At 44.7% G+C, this 22342-nt stretch overlaps 1 protein-coding gene across 13 annotated transcripts in view; it reads right to left on the bottom strand.

The window, feature by feature from the left end:
• Window positions 1–6442: 6442 nt before the first annotated feature.
• The window catches only part of HTR2C (5-hydroxytryptamine receptor 2C), a 238968-nt gene continuing 223068 nt past the window's right edge, over window positions 6443–22342 (bottom strand). For all 13 annotated transcript variants that reach the window (XM_083422642.1, XM_083422644.1, XM_083422646.1 and 10 more), the window contains 2 exons: window positions 10031–10231; window positions 6443–7860 (listed from right to left, as the gene is read on the bottom strand). In XM_083422642.1, coding sequence (XP_083278768.1) covers window positions 7034–7860; window positions 10031–10231 — 1028 coding nt within the window. In that variant the 3' untranslated portion in view covers window positions 6443–7033. The remainder of the gene's footprint in view (window positions 7861–10030; window positions 10232–22342) is intronic.

The following is a 22342-nucleotide window of genomic DNA, read 5'->3' as shown; positions in this document are numbered from 1 at the left end:
AGTCTACCAACCTCATAGCAGTTTGCCAGACTAAGGTGAAAGTGGGCAGGAGCAATATTGCAAAAATTCCAGTAATTCATTTCCCAGAAGCAACATCCTCTGGCACATGTCAGAGTTCTGCAGTCTTCTGATCAAAATCCAACTGCTGCCTCTGACAAGTGCTATTTGCATATTTTGTAAAGACGAAACATCCAAGAGACATCTTGAGGCACCTGTTCTATCCATAGCTGTCAAGCATCCCTTATTTGGAGGGACAGTCCCTTATCCCAGCGCCATGTCCCGCTGCTGTCCCTTATTGATGGATGTCCCTTAAATTTCCCGGGTTTCAAAGGAAGCAACTCCTCTCCCTTCCTCCCTGCCAGCCAGGGAGGAGGGAGGCTCCAACTGTGTTGATTGGCTGCCTGGCCCGCCCACCTCCAGTCTCCTCTCACCAGGCTCGGCCCCTGGGAGCACCTCTCCACCAGGACCCGCAGGAGCCTCTGGCCCTTCCACTGCCATCCTCCTCACGGCCGCTGAACTGAGCATCTCTGCCTGGGTCCTCCCCTCTGCCCGTCGCCGCTGCTCCTGCTCCCACTAGGCCGCACTGCAGCTGTGATGCCGAAGGACCCGGATGAGATGGGCAGCCTGGCATGGCCTATGAATTGCTGAGGAGCCTTGAGAGGAGAGCGAGGGCAACCATAGAGAAAGCAGTTCAGAGAGAGGAGGGAGAGGAGGAGGCGGAGGCGTGGGCAGGTGTTCCAAGGGCTACAAGGGAAGGACTGCAAGCGCTTCTCCCGTAGATTAGTAGTGGTAGACTATTAACTAGTATAGATGGTCTGATCTGCGGGTTTACTTCGGGCGCTATTTCCCCCCCCCCCTTCCTCCCGCCCCACCTGATGGAATTGAGAGCTGCAGATGGAGCACGAGAGAAAAGATGCAGAACTGCAGCAGCATCTTCGTAGCTTGGACTTCATTTTGCGTGAAAAGTGGTTGCTGCTTGTAGTTATTGCAGTGTTTCATCGGCTGGTGTCTTGAGCAGCAACCTCTGGAAATGAAGGGCTAAAAACCAGCGCTGCTCTCCAAAATTATCTGGTCCCTTTTAACTTCGTATTTCAGCTGGTAGATTAAAATCCTTTACTTTGGCTGCTGGTCCCTTATTTTCAAATCTGTAAGTTGACAGCTATGGTTCTATCAGTACTACATATTGCAGAAAAAGGGAACATGAACAGATTCTAACTGGGTAAGAGGTCCTGATGATGGGATTCCTTCAGAGAAAATAAATATATTTTCAGAGTGCCAAAGAGGCAGGGTACAACTTCATAAATGCATATTGAATGTTTGCATTTTAAATTAGATGTCTGCCTAATTATTGTGTGATCCTTGGGAAGGGCTTAATATACCCCTCTGTAGCATTGCTTTGTGATCAAACCCATCCTGGGAAATTCACTTCATTGGGTAGCCTGTTGAGAGACCTGTGTCTATATCACAGATTCCATTTGTCACTAGTTATAATAGTTTAGGATAAAGATGCTTATATGAGTGGGAAGAAGATAAGAGTGTTGGGAAAGTGGATAGAGAGTAGATATTATTCTGCAAACCGGCCTGAGATCTCTGGGTATAGGGCGGTATATAAAGTATAATAATAATAATAATAATAATAATAATAATAATAATAATAATTTGCCTGTTACTTTACTTCTGCAGCCATCCCCAAAACTCAGGTTTCAATAAAATACAGAAGAGTGATTGCTATGCAAGCTTAAACTGGCACCTTAAAGAACCGCAGCACAGATTGTACTGGCCTGATTCAGCAGATGCATCGTTATGTTCTTATAAGTTCACTTTTAAGGAGTCTGTAACTGAATAGGAGATTGATATAAAGGTGACTGTAAAAAGGCAAGACCTCTGGGAAATTGACCTTCTCTCTGCAGTGTTTGAATGTAATGTTCATTGGCAGGTTCCTATTCTGACCAAACCATTTGACACATTAACAAGACCATATAACTTTCCAGAGTACTGGAACCAAGTCCCCACACCCTCAAGCAAATTAAGAACCAACTATTTTCCTAGATATAGCTTCCAAAATGAGACAGGCAGTTTTTCCTAGATTAATGTCTGCAACACCACAAATTAATACTAGAAAAACGAGCCAGCTTCCAAATAATAACAAGATACCAGCAATTGACAAGTGCTTTGTTCATTACCATCTATTACCAAAAACAGGGGGAAAGGGGCAGAGCAACTTGTGGTGTTTGCTGCTGTTGGCAATCTTTGGTCTGGCTACAGAGCAGCACAGGAAACCACCGTATGCTAAGTCAGGTGCTTGGTCCATCTAGCTCAATGCTGTCCACACTTGCTGACAGCAGCTATCCAGGATTTCAGTCCTCCCCAGAGAAGCCATTTGGGATTGACCCTGCGACCTCTAGTATCCAAAGATGTCCAAATTGGGATCATGGAAGATGTAGTCGACAGGTGGCACTGAAGTTTGGTCTTTAACCAAGAATCACATGCAGCCTATGACTGTACTGCTTTCTCTAGTGTTCCCTGTAGTGTTCACTGAGGACTAAAGTGGTAAAGGGACCCCTGACTGTTAGGTCCAGTCATGGCCGACTCTGGGGTTGTGCGCTCATCTCGCTTTATTGGCCAACGGAGCCGGTGTACTGCTTCTGGGTCACATGGCCAGCATGAATAAGCCGCTTCTGGCGAACCAGAGCAGCGCACGGAAACGCCAGAGCAGTACAGAGCAGAACCAGAGCAGCGCATGGAAACGCCAGAGCAGTACCTATTTATCTACTTGCACTTTGAGGTGCTTTTGAACTGCTAGGTTGGCAGGAGCAGGGACCGAGCAACGGGAGCTCACCCCGTCGCAGGGATTCAAACTACCGACCTTCTGATCAGCAAGTCCTAGGCTCTGTGGTTTAACCCACAGTGCCACCCGCATCCCTCACTGAGGACTACTCACCTGCAAAAACCTTGCCTTCAGTGATGCTGGAATGATAATCTTCTTAACACAGCCAAGAGGAAGCCATGCTGCCTCTTTGGTAGCTTCTGCTAGAAAGATGCAAGGAGGAGTCTGAAGAGCTTGAAAGAAGGTGGCAGACACTTAGCAATGAACGTGGTGCTTTAGACAGAACTGCATTGGCAGTTAATACCAATAACTTCTTGTTGTTGTTACTGTCATTGTATATGATGAGCTGTATAGATTATTAGATAAATCTACCCATCAAGGAATCCTCAGTTTATTAAAAAAAATTGGGCTTCAACCAGGTCCTAAGAACTAGACTGAAATGTCATTATCTACAAGAGAGAGGCTAAGTATAAATAGAACAATCAACTAAAGACTGCCATCAAGGTAATCTAAATTTTGTGCCAAGGAATGAATACTGTATTTTTCCATCTATAAGATGCCCCCAATTTTGGGGGACTCTGATTTAAGAAAAAATTGTGTATTTTACTATCCATATATAACATGCCCCCAAATTTTTGACATTTTTTAAAAGGAAAAAAACCTAGCCTTATACATGGAAAAATACAGTAATTTTGTGAATCTTCTATATCAGGTGTGCGGAACCTTCAGCCCTTCTGATGGTGCTGAACTAAAACTCCCATCGCCCATGGCCGTTGGCCATGCTTTCTGGGGCTGATTGGAGTTGTACTTAGGAATATCGGAGAATTCCAACAAAAACAGAAATGGGAGGGGAAATTGCTTTCTTTGCCCCATGTCCAGAACAGAAATCAACCCAGCGTATGTGATCACTATTTGCTGTGGCTGCTGCATTCAACAGCCTCAAGCAATATGTAATTGATTATGTGACTCCTCTTCATTTGCAATGCACCTCCTTTGTACTGAAATTGATGGGGTGGAATATGAACAGCCTGCAGTATCAGGTCAATGGCCCGTCAAGCCTAGTAACCTGCTCTCAAGGTGGCCCACCAGATGCCTGTGGGAAACCAGGGTGCACAACATGAGCACAACAGCACTCTCCCCTTCTGTGGCTTCCAGCCAACCCAGTACTCGTAAGCATTACTTTCTGTGACTGTGGAGGTAGTGCATAGCTGTAACACGGATTTCTCTAATCCTCTTTTAAAGCCTCCCAATGTAATACATAATGTAACGACAACTACATAAATTGTGTAGGTTACCACTTTGCCACAGCAGACAGTGTGAGACAAATAATAGAGTTTTCAGTGGAAGACAGACTTCATGTGATGAATACAGGACGGAATGGATAATGATAATCAATGGATAATGATGTCTTCTTACATTCCTAGGAGTGCTCCAGCAACATCTGGTGTGCCACAGAAGTTCCCTACACCTGATCTATATTATACAAAGAAACATGTTTCTATAGAGATGTTTTGCGCTGTTTATTTGGTTGTTGCTCATTGAGAAACAGCACCAGATACCAAGGCACAGAAGACTGAACTTCTCAGAATCTCACACTGACCCTAAATCATCAACATACCTACAAGCCTTTGCAGGCACATGACATTTAGCAACTAGCTATTTTTTAAAAATCTGGAGGTTGTTTAGATACTTAAATTTGCCCTCCTACCAAGTTATGTGTTTTTAATGTGCACACTCAGAATCTATGCCACTCCAATACAACAAGAAGCTGCCATTCTGTTGTACTTGTGCTGGTAAAAGCTTTTTGTGAACAAAAGAAAAATATCCCTTTGTCTCCTTTGAGTAATAAGTTGTGGTGCTTTGCTGAATGATGTTACCTTGTCTGTTATACACAGCAGTCCACTTACATGCAACTTCTTTCCTTTAGGTAGCTTCTCTTAGTACACTGGGGCAAAATGGGGGATTGCTTCAAGCACCATAATGTTTTGATCAACTAACTACATCTTTTCAAGAGACCTGAACTCCATGTTCCTGCAAACCCGGCCTAGCCCAAGAAAATTGGTTGGGGAAACTCATTCAAAGCAGTACCTTTCACCAGAAATCTCCAGAGGGTGAGGTTTACCTACAGTATTGTGGGAGAAATGATTCTAAGCAAGTTAGCTACATGGAAAAAAATTAATGTACAGAGGAGCACCAAGCCATTGGTGCGAGTCATCAGCAAAAGTTTCAATGGAATCCCAAAATTTCATTGGACTTACAACAAGAACAATCCTCGGGTCTGGTTCTCTTGAAGGTCACAGAGGATGAGGATACGGTTTCCTTCCTGCACCAGATTTGTTACAGAAGGCACCTAGGGGTGGGAATTCCTTTTTCCATTTGCACTCCATAGGTAGACTATAGTTCACCGGTTGGGTGAAAGTACAATGGCTTCCATTCCAGCAACTCAAGTTTCCTTTTTAACACTTTTCTCCATATTTGATCTTGTGCATCTCCCTATGGACAAGGTGTAAGGTAGAAATGGAGAACCTTTTCCTATGAAGGGCTGCTGGGTTATAGAAAGTCAACTAGGCAGAGCCATGGACCAAAGTGAGTGAAGTCTGCAGGACTATGCAGTTCTCTCACTCTCTGCCATCTTGTCTGTCTCACTCTCTGTTCCACCACAGTTCTGGGGGATGCATGAATTACAGTCAACCTGCAAGTCCACCATCCCAGGTATGGTGCCAGCCTGAATTTTTGCTTCCTGGTGCAAGATCTATTTTGGAGAACAATGGGGAACAGGAAGAGCAAGCTAATTGTGCATTCTCTCTCCTTCCCCTTCCTCACACCTGATGAGACTTTTAAAAGCATTGCCTTCTAGGATGTTGGGAAAGGGCTAGAGAGAATGTTCAAACAAAATAGCACTTTGGAGGGAGCACTTTGGTCACTTCCCTTCCTACTTAAGAGGAGGCACATTTCTTTAGGAAATGTCATGCACCAAAACTGCAACACAAACATCCAGCCCTGTTGATAGGTTCTCACTGGCAGGCTTTTAAAAATCTTGCCCGGTTAGAGCATTTTATTCTGCTCCTCATAACAAAGGAACATAGGAAGAGCCCTGCTTCCTAGTCCAACATCCAGTTGCCCACGATGGCTTACCAGATGTCTATGGGAAGCCCACAAGGAAGAGACAAGCCCTCTCATACCATGGTTCCTAAGGAAGTGGGATTCAGAAGCCTGATATCTCTGATCCTGGAGATAAAATCCAGCCACCCTAACAAGTAGCCGTTGCAGAATGTGTCTAATCCAATCTAAATTGGTACACCGCGTGGTACAATTCTCCTTTTTATCTCTCCTGAATCTTCAATTGCATGGCCCCATTAGGTTCTAGTATTTTGAGAGGGGGGATGTGGGGGAAACCCTTTGTCCACTTTCTCAACACCATGCAATATCATATACACCACTAACATGCCACCTTTATTCAACTTCTTTTTCAAATTAAAAAGTTGCAAATATAATGTAGCTTTTATTCACAGGGGAGTTGTCCCAGGCCTTTGATCCCTATGGTTACTTTTTTCTGCACCATTTCCAGTTCTACAAAGATCCTTTAAAAAATAAAAGGAAGACGTGGAAACATGATTTCTTTAAAGGCATGGTGGTATTGACAGGTTTGTTTTGATCCCTTTTCTAATGATTCCTTAGCCTGGGATTAATCTTTTCCCACAGCTGTCATTCATCCAGGTAGTCATTTTCATCAACTCATCCACCACAACCAAGCACAACATGCATTTATCCAGGGTTTGCTATCAATGCTAGCACAAGAAACGTTGAACTATCCAAGCCCATATCCCTTTATTTGATTTGTGACTACTCATAATGGACCATTGAGGACTCAAAAAAATACCACCTGAGATTAATAGTCAGCACTTTTGTTCATGCAGCAAGGGGAGAAAAATCAACATTTCAGAAGCAAAATAACAAATGCCACTTTGGGTCTGGTACCCACTGTTCCTATAGAGGCTCTGCCTCCTCTGCTTTCAACAGTAAGTACAGATTCTGTTTTAGGAATGATGGAAAGCAATGAGTTACAAATGTGAAAGTTCAAATTTAAAAAAAGGAGAGACTGCTTTGTTCAGAATGCATTATTTACATCATTCTTTGATTAACACATACATTGTCTGTAGCTGAGCCACAACGAAATCCGGAGCATAGGTGTGTCCTTGAACAATCTTACACACTACTCGTTTTCTTGCCACTGCAGTTGTTTATTGAGAGCTCTGAGGTTCCTACGTGCATTTCCAAAGCATCCTCCGTCTCGTCCATCTCCATGCTGTTGAGTTCATTCCCATTGCGGTAACTGTTCAAATTGAGGTCTTTCCCGTATAAAGCTGTTGTCGAGACGTTTGGACACTGGTTGTGCCGCTGCGCTGACTTTTTGCCATTGTTGTAACGGCAGCGGATGTAGTTAGAGAAAGCCCTGCGGTAGATTTTGTTGAAGAGTGTGTATACCAGGGGGTTGACCCCAGAGCAGATGTAGCCCACCCAAACGAAGACGTCCAGGAGCTCCCCCAGCAGAGCCTCATCACAGGCTTCCTTGCAGAGGACAGACATGATGTTGGTGATGAAAAAGGGGCACCACATGATGAGGAACAGAAAGAAGACAATCCCCAGGACCTTGGATGCCCTCCGCTCATTGTTGATGGACTGCATGGTGCCTTTCCGGAACAGCACCCCTTCCTTGTTGACAGGAGAGTTCAAGTGGGATGCGGCCTCATGGTTCTGGAGCATGGAGAGGTTCTCCGTGTTGTTCTCCTTCTTCAGACAGCTCATGCTGCTCCTCCTCTGCTTGGGCGCCTCCCCGTACAGGAACACAGATGCTTGTTTCTGCAGCACTTGGATGGTCAGGCAGTAGGCAAACACCATGATGATGAGCGGGATGAAGAACGCCACAAAGGAACCAATGAGGACAAAGCTCTCATCATTGAGGACGCAGCTTCCATTCACAAACACCCGGGAATCGTCTTGCAGGCCGATGACTGGGATGGGCAGCGAGATCCCTGAAGAGATCCATTTGGAAAGGGAAGGCCAAAAACAACAGCAGGAGCAGCAAAATATGTTATTTCAGTTTAGATTTATAACCCATTTTATAACCCCACTTATATGCTTGGAATGGATAATGATAATTTCATTTAACAACAGGGATGAGCAACTCTCCCTGCGTCAGTTTCTCTCATTCCTAGCGGATATTAGACATCAGTTTGCATTTTAAAAGTTGCCAGCATTTTAGTGGACATTTCTCCCAATATACTAATATACTAATACTAAATTTCCCTTATTTATACACATTCTTGCAAGCACTGGCTAAACAGACAGAGCTCTGGGAGAAACAAGGTTATCCCACTTGCCCACCAGATGGCTCCACAAGTATAGGGAGAGGATGGCCAGCCATCTTGAACTGACTGCCCACCCAAAACATTCCATACCCACCAACTTAAATTGTTATTTTAATCAGCTACAAAAGAAACAGAGGAAAGGATCACATATCTCATCCACAACCTTCAAAAACTTGCTCCAGGCAACCCTCCCCTGAAAAGCTTTCCCACCACCCAAGATTGCATTAAGCAGTGGCTGAAGCTATTGCATCATCCGGCTTAATTCCTGGCTCCTTTGTGAGCAGAGTATATGGCATCAAATTATGGGTGGAGGTGGAGAAGGATGCTAACTTGGCAGGGCTAACCTTTGGATATCTGTGTTACATCTACACTGACTAAAACATCAGTGACACTTCCCTGGCTTTTAAAGAGCAAGGCTGGTATGGCACATACTAAGATTTTGCCCTAAAAAAAAATGGGGGGGGGGGAGCACAGCATAGACCACGTGACTCACCAGGGAGCACATCCAGGAAGAAGGACACCCCAGTTTTTGATCTGCAGAAGTTCGATAGTGTGACTTTCTAGGAAACAACTCATGCCTAATGTTCTACAAATGTCAGATACCCCTGCATCTCAGGTGACAAAATCACTTACCAGTCTTGGGTTCTACCCAATGTCAGTTCTACTCAAAGTAGACTAATTGAATTTACTGAGTTTGTCATGTCCTTTGGTTCCAGTGGTTCTACACTGAGTAGGACTAACATTAAAGACAACCCTTTGACTTGGGTGGGGGGCACACCATTTGCTGCTCTGTTTCAGCTAGTAAAATGTACTGGGCTCATCCTAGAAACCTGACCTGGGTTAGAGCTAGGGATGTCAGAGAATTCCACCAAAAACAGGAAAGGAAGCAAAAATTGCTGCCATTCATGTGTTTGTCTTTGGTAAGCAATGGAAAACCGGTCAAGTGAATATGATCACTATTTGTCCACATTGTTTTTAAGTCTGCAAACAATAAGCAGTTAATGTGTCACCACCACATTGCTTTGTCATTTCCTTTACATTGAATGTAAGCTTCATAAAGAGTTATGCAAGTTAGGTAACTCACATCACTTGCAATAAATAGCGGGCTGCAGGGTGAACAACTGAGTACTTGGTGGGAACCAAAGTGCAGTGGAATGGAAGCAGCACTGGTGGTGATGAATGCAGGTTGGAATGGATATTTCTGCTTTCTTAACATCCCTAGGAAGCCACCCACCAAGTGGGCCAAGACCTTCTCAACATCTACCGCTTTCCATGCTACTCTCTCACTTACAAAGTGTGCAGTGGTTTGGTGGGAGATGCAGGATGTGAAAGGCATGAAGGAGAAGCAACGTTTCCGTAGGCAGAATGCTGAGGAGGTTCAGTGGATGGCACTGCTTCAGGCTTCAGGGGGAACTGATTACTTAGAAATAAAACCCAGAGGGGTTGCTGGCATCTTAAAGCTAACACGTTTAAGTGTTTGTGCAGAGTATTACACACCTGCACATGCCCAACAACTCTTTGCTGCAGATGTATCTATGCTGTTCACACAACCATTGTCCAATAGGCTGGGTTTTGGCCAACTTCAGATATTGATTGGCTTGCCCATATGGGTATCATAATTGATATTGGAAGGTGAAGTATAATGCTTAATAAACCCTGCCAGCCAATTAAAAAGAAAGCTTTATTGTTCGCAGCAACAGTCCATTATCATCAGTCATTGCAACCCATATTAACTGAAATTTATGGAAGTTTTTTCAAAGTAAATAGAGGCTGGAAAAAGAAAACCATGCCAGTATTTACAAGGTTATAGCTGCAACAAGGGAGGGTGACTTACCTATAGAGATGGTCCAAACAGCAGCAATTTTCATTATTGCCTTGGTGCGAGAATTAAACCGGCTGTGCTCGATGGGGTTACGGATCGCAACATAGCGGTCAAGAGAGATGGCGCAGAGGTGCATGATAGAGGCAGTAGAAAAGAGGACATCTAAGGAAATCCAGATTGGACACAATTGTTTAGGTAAGGGCCAAGCATAATCTGAAACACAGAAAGAGAGAGAGGAAGAGAAGCAAGGGGGGAGAAGACAAATTAGTTGGGGGAGGGTTTCACACGAGTACTTAGCAACCTAGTTGAGGCTCAGAATTGCACTGGGTGGCACATGAGAACTGCAGGAGAAATTCATCCCTTTGCATCCGGATGAAAAATGGCCTAATTCACATTTCTTGAACCAATACGGGAACGAAAACACAATTAGCTGAAATTCACACTTCTCTGAATTTTGGTGCTGCAGCTCTCTAGCCAAACTATGGATACTAAAATGTGCGTAAGAATATCGGGGAGAGGGCTTTGCAAAATAAAAATGGCACGTTAGTCAAAACTGCATACAAAATACGTATATGAAGAGAAATTTGCTCTAAAATTGCTGGTGAATTTTCACAGGGATTTTAAAAAGAAACCGCAAATTATTGTGAAAAATTAAGATTGGAATAAAATGGGAAACTGGGAGAAACTTAAACTGGTGGATTCACTCACCCCTAGGAAGCCCCTAGGTTTGTAGTTCCCAAACCGGGTGCTACGAGAAATCTGCTGAAGTGCCAAGAGAAAGGAAATAAAGAAATCAAAGCTGCAGTGGGGGAGGAGTCCCCATGGCTGAGCAGGAGAGCACAGGCTCTGCATGCAGTAAGTCCCTGGTTCAATTCCCAGCTAGAACAATTTTAAAGTATCAGGTAGCAGGGAAGGGTAGGGACCTGAGACCCTTGACACCCACACAGAGACCTAGTCTGGTCTAGGTGGGCAAGGACTATAGCCTGGGGGCACCCAAACGTGGTTCCCAAGGATCAGTCAGCACAGAACCCACTGAGATCCACTTCCATGTAATCATGCATGCAACTATGCTATGAACACTCCTAGATGCCCATCCACATTTTAAATATTGAATATGCTGGCTGCCCTTCCTACTGCCTGCCTTTCCAAGGGGACAGGTCAGGCCATGCTGCTGCACCTCGTTATTGAATGTGTTTGGATCATTTTATTGGTCTTGGAGCACGCAAAGCCCTTGCTCTAAGACTGAGCTATGACCTTCTACTCAAATGGGAGTACAGGAAACTGCCTTAACCTGAGTCAGACCATTGGTCCATCTAGCTCAATACTGTCCACCAGGGCTGGGTGATACGGTATATCAATATATTGTCCAAATCTAGTTTGAAGTCCATACTGTGATATTGGTTTCATAATTTTTGACCTGGCAATATATCATGAATCATTCTGTGTGTGTGCGTGTGTGTGTGCGCACGTGCTGCACAAAAATCACAATGCGGGAAAAACCGTGAAGCCAGCCATTGCCTCCTCACAGCTCAATCCTTATTTCAGACATTGTGATATATTGGCATACCACAATGTTTAGCTGGTGATGCATCACAATGTTTAAAACCAGATACTGCCCAGCCCTATGTCCACCCTGACTGGTAGTGGGCTCTTCGGGGCTCCAGGCAGGACTCCGTTCCAGCTCTGTCTAGAGATGCCAGGGACTGAACCTGGAGGCTTCTATTTGCACAGCACCCCCCCCCCCCACTGTGCTATGACCCTTTCCCCAAGGAAAATCAGGCCAGCTACCAGGGGCTGTGCAAATCATGGAGTCTCTCCCTTTTAGATAAGCAGAGAGAAGTTGCTAATTAGTTTTAAGGAAGGCAGGGCACTCATCCAAGATGAGAAACAAGTCATCCTCAGAGCCACCTTTAAATAAATAAGACACGTGGGGCTTAATGAAAGTGAGCTCAATTCAACCTGTAACTTAATTTGCCATTTGAGAGGTGATGACCTTCTGAATGAGGCACAAGCAAACATTACATTTCTTTCCAGAATGTTATGCAGCTGTTTTGCTTCCCAGATAATTTGTATTCATTCAGCTAAAAAAATTAATCCGGGGCGACCCTAGTACATCATGAGATGAAGTTTTACTTGCATACTTGTCTGAGGCTGGTTCTTAGGGTGCATAAGATTATTTGTCCCATGGAGATCAGTTACCCACTTTGCACCCTTAAATTGCCTTGCTGGGCTCACAACCAGAATGGCTAAGAGATGGGCATGGGAGGGGCTCCCCACTGTCGTGGCCCTGATTGGGAGGCAAGAAGTGGTTACTACTTTTTACATGGGCAGATGAAAATGCTGGGAGGGAATTGAACTATCTGTTCCAGCTTCCCCAACCTGGGTCCTCTAGTTCCCACCAACCCCACCCAGCGCATGATCTCGGCAGTACTACCTGGGATGGATGGGAATGGAACTCCAAAATATCTAGAGGGCACCAGGTTGAGGAAGCTTGCAATATTCTGACTTGCACTGGCTGTCCAGGGTTTCAGGCAGAGAGGGGTGGGGTGGGTCTTTTGCAACTCTTCTGCTTGGTTGAACTTCCCACCCCCAAATGCTACTATGTCATTTATCTCATTTACTTAACTTACACTATTGACATAATCAATTACATTGTCATCTCCTTCCACCCAGCTCATTTCAATGCAAAGGAAACACAGTGCAAATGTGATGGCAGGGTGGGGTGGGGCAGGGCCATGATATAAATAATAAGGTATCCTTTGCAAACCAAAAGCAACAAAAACAGTGAGCACTGATTGCATTCCCTAAATTGATTTCCATTCCAGACTTGGGAAAAATAAGCAAACACCCACATCTTCTGCTTCTGTTTCTGTCAGAATTCTTTGACATCCCTACCTCCCACTTAGGTTTTTTATTTTTATATGATGATGATGATGCTAATCAACTAAGAACAAGATCTAATTTAGGGCTGCTGGGGATTGAACCCAAGGCTTTCCCACATACAGATTATGTGCTCTGCTGATGATGTGGGCTGCCTGTTGTCAAGGTGAGGTCCTTTCGTTTGTGGCTGTTCAAGAGCCTATTACTGTGGCAATGACTGTTTAGATTAGGGATGGGGAGCTTGCAGCCCTCCGGATGCTGCTGTTTTGATAATATTAGACCATTAGTCTTGGTGACCTGGATGGAGTCCACAACGTTGGCTCCCTATCTGTGACTTATGACCTACAGATCAGGGCATGCAAGACTCCACACACCCTCTGTTTCATTGAGCAAACTGGCAACCGTGACCCTGTTTGCCAAATTCCCTTACAATTTCCTTAGAGTGGCCATTTCTCTTAGGAGTTTAGGGGCTGGAAATGGAACTTGTGGCCCGTTCACATCAGAATGCACAGACCATGGTGATGTGATGGAAGCATTTTCATACTAATTCCATTTCCTTTCATCCGCTTCCCATATCCACACACACACACACACACACACACACACTTCAACAGCCACAGATTTTACAGAAACAGTGAGCAATTACATGGAGTTTAAACTTTTCTTGCACTTCATTACTCGTATATCCCCTGCCCGCCCACCCCCACATCAGAAGTGAAGACTTTCTCACACTGAAAAGCAGCGTATGGCAACAGAAGTAGAAGCGATGCTTTCTCGTCTCTGCTCCATTCCCAGACAAGTGACTCGCAAAATTACCCCATCTTGATGAGGTGCATTGCTAATGGCCCTCATCATGCCACCTTCCTTTCCCTGAGCCGAGAGAGATGGGACAATTAGTCTAATCAGGCAACTTTGTCACTGGTGATTTTTGAAAACAAGCAAATCCTTCCTGGTGGGTGCAGGAGGAAGAGTCAAGGGCATCACTGACTGTTGCTCTCCAGGCATTATTTAGGTCTCTGAAAACACGACTCCTCTTTAGCTTTCATGTGCTGACATCAATGTGCTCCGGGTGGCAATCACTCTAATATGCTTTCAAGAAATGTCTCTTGACCTTGTTCCAACAGAGGTGGTAAACCTGTCTGTTTGGACAGCTTCAGACTCCAGGTGGGGGCTCACATGGTTGACTCAAACTTCAGACCAGAAAAAATAACTTTTAAAAACCTTGGCACTTAGGGCTTACCTACACTTCTGTTTGCTTCACCTCTTCCACCCGGGGAAAACTCATGGTTTAGCACTGAATCAGAGCAAACAGCAACTGAGTTTTCAGCAGATTCCCATTTGTTCCGATTTATCACAAAAAAGCAGGTTTTCTGAGGAAAAGCGACAGGGCAAAGGGAAAACTGCTCAGACCCAAGTCTGAGGGTCTGCACAGGGCAAGCGGAAAACCTCTTGGACATTTCTGAGCGTGCATGCCCTCCAACATGACTCCAATGAATATAGGGACAACAACAGCAACAACATCAATAACTTTCTTATTTTACCCCATCCAACTGGGTAGCCCATCTAACTGGGTAGCCAGTTAGTGGGTGGTCTCTTATTTTTATTTATTTTTACATGGTTTTTTTTTTAAAAAATAATATTTCATGTCGTATGGTTGTTGTAAACCTCTTTGGGTTTTGTTTTTGAGAAATAATGCTATATTTTAAATAAATAAATTGGATTAAATGGGTGGGGACTACAGACTGCCATTTTGATGCCATTGATGTGATGATGTGGATGCTGCAAAAAAGAGGCACATTGTAAACATCCCACAGTTTCCCCCTCAAAGCTATGTTGCCTATTTCTTTAAAGGATTCTTCAAGATCTCAAATGCTGCTGAGTTCATTTACTGAGGCCACGTGAGGCCGCATAGCCTGATTTAGAGATGTTGAGACAAAGGGGGCAGACTGGAGAAATAGCTTAAGGAAAACTGGAAAGGAACAGAAAAGATGGAACAAACAAAGAAAAACTGAGCCCCAAACCCCTTTTCCTAAGGCGCAAGAATGACACTAAAAATTGTCAAATGATCTGGGGACGTGGGAGCTTCATCAGCTGGGTTCCACACAACAGTTCCCACTTTTAATTAAGAGGTCTCCACTCCTGCCCCCGCTTAATTAATTTAAAATATAATAATAACAGCAAATGTATCTACTTTATTTCCACAGCTTACAACCTGCTTCATTGTTGGCATGTCTTAAATGGGATCCTTCCCCATTTGTATATCTTAATGGAACTAGTTTTCTTGATAAGATTCAAAATGCAGCCCCAGTAACCTCAACCAGTTTACTTGGCTCATAAGATGGCGTCATGTGGGCAAGGCTGAGAATTCATTAGCCAAAGGAAAGCTTCTGCCGATGGCTAGAGGTAAGTGCTGAACTAGGGATTTATGACATGGATCTTCCACACATGGTGCACTCATGCACACACACGCACACACAGTCTCTATTCCCCAGGAGAAAGCTACAAAGGACCACGAGTGGTGAAATGATGGGATGTCGTTCCCCTTGCAGAATTATTATAATAAGCATTTGGTTGGTAGCTGTGAGAACAGCATGTTGGGTTAGATGGGTCTTTGACCCAATCCAGCAGCCATATACAGAATTATCAGCCACCTTTCAAAAGCCACTGTACTCAAGCCCCTTTCACAATTTTAATTCCCTGAGCTATGGATGCCCACCTGAACAATGGCAAAGACAAAAGAGACATAATCATTGACTGCTGGCAGCTCAAAATCATCAGTCAAAGCACCCAAGCAATGAAAATGTTTAAGTCAATAGAAAATTAAGTATCTCCTTAAGCCCTTCCCCTGCTGAAGACTGGCACAGCAAGTTTCCTCCAAGCTTTCCGACATTCAAAGTGCCCTCCACTGAACCCTTCAGAGGCTCTTACAGATGATGGATTAATTTTCTGCCTTTGTAAAGTTAATGGCATTTCACTTGCCTGCTGGGGTTAAAAAGCCAACAGGCTGCCTTTAGAAAAAGGTCAGGGAGATGGACTGATGGGTCCCCTGACAGCAGCAGAGAGTCACACTCCGAAGAGAGCAAGCCATGTCCTGTTCAAAATGAACCATGGCTCCTCTCCCTGACAGCTCAAGGAAATGATCTTCACCCCTCATTTGAATTTCTGCATGCAACAGGACAGAGTCAGGCAGAGATGGCAAGTTGCTCAGAGGAGTTGAAGCTTAAGACTTCAAGCCACACAACTTTGCCTCCAAGATGCTTCCAGCTTAGATAAGGAGAGGTAGAATTTGAGTAGTTATTGGCCTACTTTAGGCACATTAGGTCTACATTCTAACTCTTGTTGGAGCAATGTGTGAGCTCTCTTGGAGCTCTCCCAGATTCTGAAAATCCTACCTGCCTCCTTCATGCCTGCTATTAACAATAATCTCCATGCTGAACCTCACCTACCACCTCCATGGGCCTCTGGCAGCAGACAGAGGACAGCAATCTGGCTGCCGAATTCTGCACTAGCTGAAGTTTCTGAACCATCTTCAGAGGCAGCCCAATATATAATGTGCTGCAGGAATCAAACCTAGAGGTTACCAGAGCATAGACAATAGTAGTTAGGCTGTCCCTGTCCAGATAGAGACACAGGTCTATCCAAAGCTGATGGAAGGCACTCTGCACCACTGAGGTCACTAGGCAAGCATGATCAGAGTTCAAGGACAGATTGCTGTCAGGCAAACGCAACTGGGGTGGAAAGCAGAGACAGTGAGAAGTATGACTGGGCAGAGGGGTCCAGATACCGAGGACTGGAGGACCACATTTCCCCCCAGGCCTGATGTAGCTCACAATCACTTAGTCCTTGTTGTGGCTGAACAATGTTTTAAAATTGTCTTCTCCACCCCAACACTCTGCTCCCTGCACTACACTAAAGACAGACACAAATTTCTCCATCACTCTGGCTAACAGGACCCCCCTGACCCACCCAGTGTTCTTCATCCCAAGAAACAGGACAGTGGACACCACCTCCGTTATATCACCCTGGCATTTAATTACTGAGGAAGGTCATTACCAACTACATTTCTCTTATCGTGGGGAAATTCCTTTGAACTCCTATTTCAGCTCCCTGACTGTAGCTAAATTGAAAACACTGCTACTGCCTCCTTGGACTAGAGTCACTTCTTATTAAAAAGCAAAGTGGTCTTTTAAGAGAGGGGTGTTATTTCCAAAAGGGGTTTTGTTATCAATTAATTAATCAATTAAAACAAGGGTTTTAAACAGACATCTTTGGAAGTGGCGAGATCTTATCAGCAAGCTCTTTTGCAAGGTAACCTGATTCAGATTATCAGGGGCATGATCCAGCACTGTGGTTGGTAAGCATGGAGCCCAGCACCTGGCAGCACTAGAGCCAATGACAGGCAGAGCCAGCTGAGTCTAGCTTTGCCTCCTCCCTCCTCCCTGCTGAATGAGGGAGGCAACACTGAGACCAAGGAGGAGGATGCTGACAGGCAGGGCCCTCCTGTCTGGATGCAGTCTGGATGCAGGTGAGAAAGCAGACAGGTGGGGGCTGACTGAGAGCAGGCTGAGGTTGGTGAGGTACTGCCCCATTCATCCAAATGAGCCAGCTTCTACTGATCCATTGAAATGAGCTGTGCGCATTGCTATCCCAATGCTTGCTTACTGTGGAGAGGTTTTATTCATTTATTTCATAGAATTTATATCCTGCTTGATTGCTGCTGTTGTTTTACAAAAAAACTTTCCAAGTAGTTTGCAAAATGGATAAAACAATAAAATTATCAATAAAAGCTGTAAGCTGTTAAAAACAAGTATTTAAAATGTTTGAGAAAAATAAAAGTCAGTGATAAACTCAAATTGTTTTTTTAAAAAACAAACAAACAAACAAACACAACATTCTGCATATTTGGGTAGGCTTGCTGAAACAAAAAATTTTCTAGCAGGCACTAGAAAGAATACAGTTAAGTCACCTGCCTGATGTCACTAGGCAGGGAGTTCCAAAGTGCAGATGCTACCACACTACACGATTGATTGCTTACAAGCGCTGAATGGGTATCGTGCAGCACCTACAATGGAACCAGTTCTGCAGAACAAAGTGGTCATGGGGGCATATCTGGCCAAAGGTGATCTTGCACTTAAGCTGATCACAAGTTATATACTGGAAGTGTAAAAGAAATAAGAAAAAAAAAGGTAAAGGACCCCTGAATGGTTAAGTTCAGTCAAAGGTGACTATGGGGTTGTGGCACTCATCTCACTTTTCAGGCCGGGGGAGCCAGCATTTGTCCACGGACAGCTTTCCGGGTCATGTGGCCACCTGTTTTTCTTTTCATAAAAGAAAATACTGCATTGCTGTGAACCATGCAGCTAGCAGTGATCTTATTTGCTATTGATGTCGGCTTTCTTTGCAACCTGAAAAAGACATTGCAAATAGCTCGTTGGGAGGCCTTGTCTTCCTATTTTGACAGCTGGCACTTTTCCTTCTGCCTTGGCAAGGCAGAGAGCAGAAGCAAGGAGGAGGTTGTTGGTTGAATCAATCTCAGCGGCTGTGAGTGGCACATGAGTTTTCAAGATCTGTTTGCCAGGCAGAGACAGAGGATGTGAGCAAAGACAAGTGTGGCCAGCACAGCATAGCAGTTAAGAGTGTGGGGCTGAAATCAAGGGAAATGGGGCTCAAATCCCCACTCAACCATGAAGCTCGTAGGCAGCATCCGCTCAGCCATTATCTCTCAGCCTGACTGACCACACAGGGCTTTTGCGAGGATAATCAGATGGGTAGAGGAGGGTGTGTTCTACTCTGGCATGAACTCCGTGGCCCAAACATCCCTTAGAAGGGAAATGAAAATGCAATGAGGAAATAAAAGTTTTAAGTGTCTTTTGAAGTTCCACAAAAAGAGTTGCCATCTTTGGTTTGTGCCTGGGCTCCTGAGACTTTAACAAACTCACAACTGGCAAAGGAATTAGCTGGTCACATTTTCCCTGCCAGTGAGATATCTTTGTGGTCAGAAAAGCTTAAAGTCTCTGATATCGGAGGTAATAAGCCACCACAACTAGCCATCACTGATAGCCTTGTCCTGCGTGAATTTATCCTTTTGTCCCAACATTTAAATGCCTGTTGAAAACTGTTCTATTCCACCAGGCCTATGCAGGAAAGTATGAGTTTTTTTGTTTTGAACTTTTAAAGCTTTTACTGCACACTTTTATGCTCTTTATGCTTTTATAATTGCTGTAAACTGCTTTAATAATTTTAAGTGGCATAGTGGTATACAAATATTGTTATGAATAAACAAATAAAATGCAATCCGTCTAGTTCCCTTTTAAAAGCTGTGCAAATTGGTGGCCATTTATGGTAGCAAATTCCATAGTTTACCTCTGTGCTTCCTAAATATGTACTTTCTTTTACCTGCCCTGGATCTTCTAACGGTCAGCTTCCAGCTCAGGTTCCAAGGTTATGTGACAGGGAGAAAAGCTCCATATTCACCTTTTTTGACAACATGGATAATCTTGTACACCTCTACAGGTACCCTCTTACTGACTTCCCCCTCACCCCCCCCCACTAAATCACAGAGCCCCAAATATTTTAACCTTTCCTCCTGAGGGAGTTTTCAGGACACTTTGCAAACTCTACAATATCCTGTGTGCAAACAAATCCCTGCTCACCCTTGAAGCTCACTGGGTTGATTTAGACCAACCATCCCTTTGTCGGCCTGACCCTCCTCACGGAGTTGCTATGAAGATATAATGGGTGGGTGGATGAGAGCAAAATATGACACCCAGAGCCCCATGGAGAAGGGGCAAGATAAAAAATAAAGGGGGGGGGAATAAATACCACCCTCACCTTCTCATAGGAATATGCTGCTTTATATCAAGTCAGACCACTGGTCTATTTTACTCAGCATTGTATACACTGATTGGCAGCAAGTTTCCAGATGTGGGAGAGCAACAACCCTAAACGACCTTGGAGGTCCTCTCCAACACTATGAGATCATGATTCCGCATCAATCCCTCATGTGCTAATTTTCTAGGTGCCGGAAAGTGTGTCATTGTAGTGAAGCATTCCACCTGTGTTGTAACTGAAGCCAAGGGCAGCTCCACGTGAAAGTGACCATGTGGGCTGGAAGGCCTAAGCCTATCTGACCCCAGTTGCTCTGAGTTTGATGTATTGTTTGGGGAGGCCAGCACAGGGTGAAGGCCCCCTTTGTGGAAGGATGCCGATATCAAATATGTGTGTCGGGGGGTGGGAGGGAATCCTCTGCCTAGTCATCACTCCCACTCACGGGGCCTTCTCCAGTATCAACTATTTTGGACCCTATAATCACCAGATGAGGCCTTGCTGCTGCTGCCACCAGGGCTGCCTGACCGGTGCTGACACATGGCAGGCCCTTTTCAGTGGTGGCTCCCCCACTGTGGAATGCCCTCCCGAGTAAGATCCCTGCCATTAGTAACTTTCAGGCGGAATTTGAAAACATTCCTGTATAATCAGGCATTTGGTGGATGAAGGACACTGCTCCTGGAAATCTTGAGGTCATTGGATACAAGTATGTTTTTAACTGTGATAGCTTTTAGAATATTTTAAACAGAAACTGCTTTTAGACATTTTAATTCTGATTGTTTTTAGAATGCTTTAATTTGTTTTAGAATTAATTGGTTTTCTTTTTGTTCTTAAATTGTGTGTTTGCTTGCTACCTTGGGCTCCTTGGGGAGGAGGGGCAGGGGATAGAAATGCAATAAATAAATGAAAAAAATTTTTTAAGCTCTGTTCAAAAACAGGAGCTTGAAATTTTCAACTGCCTGTTAGTCCCTCATTATGGCAGATTGCCGAGCAAGGTTGGGATGCAGGAGTAAAAATAGCCCAGGAAGCACACACATTTTAATTAGCATTTTGACAAACATATGGCAGTTAACACAACACACACAATTCATTCTTTTTAACATACTGACTAAATACTTTGGAGATAATTATTTTCGTTTTGTGTTATTCAGAACATGAGCAATGCTGCTCTTTAAAAACCCAAATCCAAACAGAACTTGCTTTTCAAGCCAAAATCACAAGAGTGTGATTGTGCTTAAGAAGCAAGTGGCTCCACGGGGAGGCTGATGGGCAGAAGAGCAGCTCCCTGTGCTCAGAAGGAGGAATCAACTCATCAGGCAGACATGGCAGAGTTGTGATCTATCAGCCAGGGTCAGCAGTTGGCAGCCTGCCTGGGCATTGGGGATGGAGCAGATTTGTCAGTTTCAGTTTTTCTTCTTCTTTCTCATTCTTAAGCTCAGCTCTTAACATTTCATTCATTCATTCATTCATTCATTCCCTTCTTTTTCCTTCTATGGAGCTCAAATTGGCTTCCATAGTTCCTCTTCCTCTCCATTTTCTGGTCACAACAACCCTGTGAGGGAGGTTAGACTGAGAGGCAGTGAATGGCCCAAGATCACCTAAGCGAGTTTCATGGCTGAGTGTGGATTCGAACCCTGGTTCCCAGAACTTAGCCCAACACTCTAGCCAATACACACCACATTGTCTTCTAAAGGCTACATTACCCTGTACCATACCCTCCGAAAGTCCTCTGTTGAAAACAGGGACATTCTATTCCACATCACTATCACTGCTGGGGGGGAAGGGGCATTTTTTTTCTTTTTGCATGTTAAGATTTTTATTAAAGTTTTCCATTTTGCAAACAACCAGAGCCCAGCTAATTCCAGCACCCACCCTCAACCACCACAACATCCTTGCCCCCACCCCTCAAACTCCAGCCCCCCATAGGCTTGCCTGCACCCCACCAGCAACACCCATCTCCATTGCACCCCCCCCCCCCCTGAGCCTGCTCCTTCCTAGGGTCTCCTCCAGCTGCTGCCTTCTCTTCAGGCCTGACCTGGCTCACTTTCTCCTTCTCATTTTTATTCAGCATGGCCAGCTGGATGAGTGGCTGGGGGCCTGCCAGGCTGGAGCGCCATGACCTGCCATAGCAGGGATGGAGGCATGGGCATCCCTGTTGCCTTGCTCTCCCATCTTCTTCCTTTCCCTGCTGCTGCTGCTGCTCCACCACCAGCTGGACAGCCTGCCTGGCTCCCTCCCTATGAGGACCTGGTGCAAGACTGTTTCCTCTTTCCCCACCCCTCCTTCTCCAACTCCAAAGAGCGGTGACAAAGGAGGAGGAGGAAGACGAGGAAGAGGAGAAGAGGAGGTTAAGGGGGGATATGATAGCCATGTTCAAATATATAAAAGGATGTCACATAGAGGAGGGAGAAAGGTTGTTTTCTGCTGCTCCAGAGAAGCGGACACGGAGCAATGGATCCAAACTACAAGAAAGAAGATTCCACCTAAACATTAGGAAGAACTTCCTGACAGTAAGAGCTGTTCGACAGTGGAATTTGCTGCCAAGGAGTGTGGTGGAGTCTCCTTCTTTGGAGGTCTTTAAGCAGAGGCTTGACAACCATATGTCAGGAGTGCTCTGAT

This window comes from Podarcis tiliguerta, assembly GCF_965153285.1.
Source record: "Podarcis tiliguerta genome assembly, chromosome: Z".
Lineage (NCBI taxonomy): Eukaryota > Metazoa > Chordata > Lepidosauria > Squamata > Lacertidae > Podarcis > Podarcis tiliguerta.
Note: the sequence above shows the minus strand (reverse complement) of the source record. Positions and strands in the feature narration are given on the sequence as shown.